At 30.8% G+C, this 6,096-nt stretch overlaps 1 protein-coding gene across 4 annotated transcripts; it reads right to left on the bottom strand.

The window, feature by feature from the left end:
* Positions 1–337: 337 nt before the first annotated feature.
* Positions 338–4,239, bottom strand: LOC114176701 (serine decarboxylase-like). 4 transcript variants are annotated; one of them, XM_085670639.1, is made up of 6 exons: positions 4,071–4,239; positions 2,779–3,133; positions 2,444–2,675; positions 1,948–2,359; positions 495–1,100; positions 338–450 (listed from the first exon to the last, which is right to left on the bottom strand). In XM_085670639.1, the coding sequence occupies exons 2-5, from the start codon at positions 3,104–3,106 to the stop codon at positions 534–536; spliced, it is 1,539 nt and encodes a 512-aa protein (XP_085526765.1). In that variant the 5' UTR covers positions 3,107–3,133; positions 4,071–4,239; the 3' UTR covers positions 338–450; positions 495–533. The 4 variants fall into 4 exon arrangements, with proteins under 4 accessions (XP_085526765.1, XP_085526764.1, XP_085526763.1 ...); XM_085670638.1 differs by lacking the exon at positions 4,071–4,239 and having other exon boundaries at positions 491–1,100; positions 1,948–2,084; positions 2,166–2,359; positions 2,779–3,145; XM_085670637.1 differs by lacking the exon at positions 4,071–4,239 and having other exon boundaries at positions 1,948–2,084; positions 2,166–2,359; positions 2,779–3,145.
* Positions 4,240–6,096: the final 1,857 nt, after the last annotated feature.

The following is a 6,096-nucleotide window of genomic DNA, read 5'->3' as shown; positions in this document are numbered from 1 at the left end:
TTAATTATTTTTTATTATTAAAATGGGAAATTATTCAGAAATTTTGTTGTAATGTATATTTAGTTTAATATATTTTAAAGTTCTTATTGATTATATTTTTTAAATTTATTTTTCTTATATTATTCATTATATTATTTTAATTACTTATTTTATAACTTTATATTGTATAATATTATTATTTTAATTTATTAGACTTAACAAATAATAAATTTGATAATTCATAAGAAAAAAACTTTAAATTTAATATAATATTATAAAATTGATTTATAAAATAAAATTTATAATTATTTATATATTGTAAATTTGTTTTAAGACGAATTTCTAAATTGGAGCCATCTTTATCCAACCATTTTATTTTGAACACTACAGAAACAGTTTCACCAAAATAATGATGAAAAACCAGCATCACCCCCAAACACCGAAGAAACACATTAGTACAAGCATATATATGTATATACATATATATATATATATATATATATATATATATATATATATATATATATATATAGTGACTTAATTACACAGAGCAATCACCTATGGATAGCACAGAGGCAATTTTTGTGTCCCACAGCAGAAGCTATGCAATAAGGTTGGCACTTGCCATCTCGGAACCACTCTTCACGCTTCTGCACCAGTTCATTCAGAAAATCATCAAGCTTCTCTATGGTGACATTCGGCATCACCACCACATGAGCAATGTTTCCTTCGCATGCCAACTGCCACCTGTGCACGAACTCCTCATCGTGCGGTCTCTCGAACACAACGGTGCTGCTCAGCTCGTTCAGCATTGCTCCAATGCCTGCATCCACAAGCCTACCTTTGAAGTAGTGTGCATTGCGCAAACACTTCTGCACCTCTTTCTGAAACCCTCTGTACCCTTTCATGTTTAGATTGTACCAGAGGAATATCGGCGCGTGCCCGTTCCTGCTTCCCATGATCGTCGCGTCCCTCGAAGAAAGATACTCCACGTTCCTCGAAAGAGCCTTCACATGCTCCGATCGCGTTATCTGCACGCCACAGGGCATTGGGCACCCCACGAACTTGTGCCCAGAAACGCTCACACTCCCTATAGGCTTCTTGAATGAAACTTTTGGAGCCTGAGGGGAAAAAAATCGTCAACCCAATTGTAAAGGAGGTGCCTTTTGGTTTTACATTAGCAGTTCTAGATATGATTGCTTTTGCAACCACATACATCCTTCACAGTTCTTTTTTAGTATCTAGCATTCTCCTATGTTAAACTGTTTGGTATAATATATTTTCAATTTTTCTTTCTTGTTAGTTTTAGTAGTTATAGTTTCTTTTTGGATGGTCTCTGTTATACTGTTTAGTGATAATGTAATGTGCATCACCAGAGTGATTATTTTAAGAGGTGTGTGGAATTTTTTATATGAATGCCACGCACGTTATTGTTATAAAATAGAAATAGAAATCATGTGCAAAAATTTTTAAGTTTACTAAGACTAATTAAAATACTAATCATGGACTAAAGCATATTTTCAAACTGAAATCGCCATTGGAATAGCTGGATCAGAGTTGGGTGAGCATTTAAATAATCGCTGACAATCAGGAAAAGATAAAATTAGTTGATGAACAAACACTGAAACATGTGCGTTTCTAGCTTGATGTTTGGCTAAAATTTTATAGTTGATCACATTACAATAATATCGTTAAAGTGACATTCACTAACAACTATAAAATAAGAAAACGGGATAACAGATCCTGTTTTGTGTGTCAGAGAGACACTGAGAACGACAAATTGAACAAAGAAAAGCTATACAGCAGTGATATTTAACAATGATAAGAAAACAACCATTTCAAAACTAATTGCATTGATATTTTAATTATACTTTTCTATTTCTAAATTGAATTATTAATCATATTATTAAAAGTTATCAAATGTATAGATGTTTTGATGTTAAGGACTAATGTTGTTTCAAAGCTTACACGTTTCACAAAAGGTAACATGAGACCAAACAGAGCTCCATCACAATGAATGTAGAACCTGTCATGTGAAAATCCTGCTTCTTCAAGTTTCTTTATAACCAGATCAAGGTCATCCACAGCTCCTTTCACAGTTGTACCTGAAATGTTTAAGTGTAAGAGCCATAATAAAAAAGGTGAAAGAAAATGCATAAGGGAGGGAGAGAGGAGGAGAAAATTGCCTATGTTCACATTCACAATTGCTGGCTTGTCCTTGTGACAAAGAAGCTTGGCCTTGAAATCATCACAATCAATCTCACCAGAACAAAGAGTGTCAATCTTCACACATTCCATTCTGTACATACGAGCAGCTTTGAAAACAGAATAATGTGACTCCTGTGAGGCATATAAAATCCCATCTGGGAAAACCTCTCTCCTGCAACACTCATTTTACCACATTTCAGAATATTAATTTGAGTAATGATACTTTGACATACACAAAAAACTAGCTGAAACTAACCCAACAAGGATTCCATGGAGATTGCCCTCTGTGCCACAGTTTGTTATATAGCCCCAGTACTCATCTTTCTCCAATTCCCACAACCGTGCAAACCAGTCCAAAACACCAACCTCAAACTGCCTGGAGTGGACACCATAATTGCTTTCAATAAATGGATCTCCCAAGTTGTTGATGGAAAAGTGCTGAAGTTGAGAGAGTGCCTCATAGTCAAAATCCAAATTATAGGGGTAACCTGTGATAGATTTTTTCAGAAGATTGGTTACTATATGAGATAAACCTGTTACTAACTAATTATGTTTATTGCAGATCAAAAACATGCAAATAGACTATCAAACCTAAATGATATTTGGTCCTTTCAGTCAGAGATTTTTTGTATTTAGCCAACACACTTGCCATATAAGCTTCCCTTTCACCAGTAACCTCATCATCTATATCAGGCTCCGAAATTTCAAGGCACATGGTATGAATATTTTTTCCCAGTACAATTTTTCTCTCCCCATTTTCTGTACCATTCTGAGCCTCTCCCTTGCCAATGCCATTCTCTCCTGCTACGAGTGGCACATGATCTGATATAAAAGCCTTGGAATTGAAAACCTCAGACAAAGATTTCGTTGTTCCATTAATGCTGGAATCAGGAGCTAAAACATCAACACTTCCAGCCATCTTGCTACTTGCAGCACAAGAAATTATCTGAAAGACAGAACACACAAGTTGGGTATCAACAAAAGGAAGAAACTAAGCGCAAAAAAAAAAAATAAACCATGAACCTCGACCTAAAACTCAGCCATCACTCTTTATCAAACACTTTCCTAGAAACCACGATTCCACTACAGGAAACGAAACAAGGCTGACCACAAAAAGATATGTTCGTCTACACATCCTGGTAATTCGTTTCCATTTACTTTTAATATTCTTTTCACTTTAACTTTTATTAAACTTTTCCCGAAATTCAAACTGAAGAGGTTGTTTCGTTAAAAGGAAAACAATTTGTCAATGGGCCAAACACCACTCATACTTGCTTTTGAAACAGCAATGTGTTTTATGCTAATTTTATGTGTCCCACTGAATCCATGCCATATTTCTCAAGTCTTTCAGCATTCTCAAGTTCTCATCGTTAATATTGTATAGCATCAATACAGGAATATCTCACTTCTAAATAAAGCACAATCCCAAACAGCTTTCATTCAAATACATCCATACAGAAACAAAAATATAATTTTCCCAAATAAAGAAGTAAGCTTAGAAGGCTTGCGTTCGAAGCAGAAGAAACAAGAACAGTTTTGGCCAGAAAGAGAACTGATTCACCAACACTCAAGCCAAAACCAAAGTCACACTAGGAATTGCTTACATATTCAAATGAAAGAAATAGAAACACTTCAATCAAAGACAAAATACAGAAAAAAAAAAGAAAAAAAAAAACTCAACTAAAAGTAAAGAACAGACAAAAACACAATGAAAACAACATTAAGTAATAACAGCATCACATAAAACATAAAAGAAGATAAGAATAATTCAAATATCCAACCAAGTATTTGGACCATACAGAAGGAAATCACACTTAATAAAACTTAAGTGAAAAGCTAGAAAGAGAATTGGGTATATGAAATAAGAAGGTTAAGAAGCACACATGAAGCAACTATGGTCTGAACTACAAAAGCTGATATTTTTCTTTCAGCCCAGAAGCACCTTCTAATGAAAAGATTGAACAATCAATCATAAAGGGTGAAAAGGAAGGGTCTTGGTTAATGAGGGGACAGGATCCGGATTTATAATCGCCACATCTCATAGAAAATGTGAAAATTATTAGAGTGATAATGAAAGGAAAAAGATATACATAGAACCAAAATAATAAATTGACACGCAAATCACATGCGAAAAGAAAAATATAAGTTTTTAGAGGAGTTTCCACCTGATAAGAAGAGAAAGAAAAGATGAATATTGGGTTTAGGTGTTTAAAAAAAAAGTTAGTGTTCATATATCATTAGACTTAATGAAATTACCCTCACATTTTCTTCTCTTCACACACTATATTTGTTCTTTATACAATTAAGAGAAGAGAAAATAGACAACATATATCCTATAATGAATAAAGTAATAAATGATATAATATAAAAATGTGGAGAAAATTTCTTCTTTATATGGTTTTTAAAAGATGTTCAGCTAATTTAAATACTTTTTGATAAATTAACATTAACCTCTTTTACGTACTTTAATATAGTGACACTCAGTTCTCTTATTTTCTTTAAATAACACATTGACTTGATACTTAAATAGAAAACTATGAAAATTGAAAATTTAAATTTTTAAATATAAAAATAATTTTCTTTAAATAGAATTGAAGGATTTAATTATTATATATTGATAGCATCTAAAAAATTAAATTACCACTCAATTATAAATTATCTTATTAAAATGTAAGGAATTATATTTTCAGAAAAAAAATAGTTTAATAGAAAGATCAATAAATTGATGGTTATAAAATGTATGATTAGATTCATTAACATAATTTAAATATGATTGTAGCATAAGTATAACTATGTTGTTAGAAAAAAATAAATATAAACAAAAGAAAGATTTTAAAGGTCATTTTATTAATAATACAAAAATGGGAATTAGAAACACACACACACACACACATATATATATATATATATATATATATATATATTATTAAAAGAATAACGTAATATGTTAATGTATCATTCAAACATTAAGAAAACGTGAATAGTTAAAGTCTTTCAAATAAATTAAAATATAATTGTCTATCCTTTTAAGTTAGAGAAGATATGAGTAGAGATGGCAAATAAACCCGTCCCCGTGGGTATTGCCCGAACCCGTTCCCGTTTTGACGGGGAATCCCCGCATTGACTGAGTATGGGTATGGGTATGGGGAATCCCCGACTTTTTCAGTTGGGTATGGGGATGGGTATGGGGATGTACATATACCCGCCATAATACCCGTCCCCGCCATATCTCCATTCTCGTTTAAATTATTAAAATATTCACAATTAATCAAGTAACCCTTATATATATATATATATATATATATATATATATATTTTTTTTTTTTTCTATTTTTTATTTCTCTTAATTATTTCATTTGTCATAAACTCATTCTCATCTCCAATATATTTTTTATCTTATCATAACCTTTATGTAATTATGTTAAAATGATGTATGTTAATAAAAAAAAATTATGCCTCACATTTGAATATTTATATTATTTTTTAATATTTATTTATTATAAATTTTCCTTTCACATGAGAATGTTTATACTCTCAATTTAAGGTAATATAAAAAAAATTCTTTACTTATTATTATTAATTTTTGTTTAATTTGAAGAACTCTTTTGTTTCATTAAAATAATTTTCGTTATTTTTCAACCATTAAGTATATATGTTGATATTTGAAAAGTTTTCTTAGTTCTCTAAGATATTTTTCGTCTTATCATACCTTAGTTATACATTTGATTTCCTTTGTGTGATTTTTTTTCGATAGTCTCTCAAATTATTTCTAAAACACACATTTGTTAGTTTTTTAATATTTTTATTTATTGTTTTTATTTTCATCATGTAGAATAATATTTCGATATATTCTATCTAATTATGTTTTATTTTATAACTCATTATTAATCATAATGTAATTTTTTCATT

This window comes from Vigna unguiculata, chromosome 3 (assembly GCF_037176805.1).
Source record: "Vigna unguiculata cultivar grain cowpea cultivar isolate G323 ecotype 2 chromosome 3, ASM3717680v1, whole genome shotgun sequence".
In the NCBI taxonomy this organism is placed as follows: domain Eukaryota; kingdom Viridiplantae; phylum Streptophyta; class Magnoliopsida; order Fabales; family Fabaceae; genus Vigna; species Vigna unguiculata.
The sequence above is the reverse complement of the archived record's forward strand: the minus strand, read 5'-3'. Positions and strand labels throughout refer to the sequence as shown.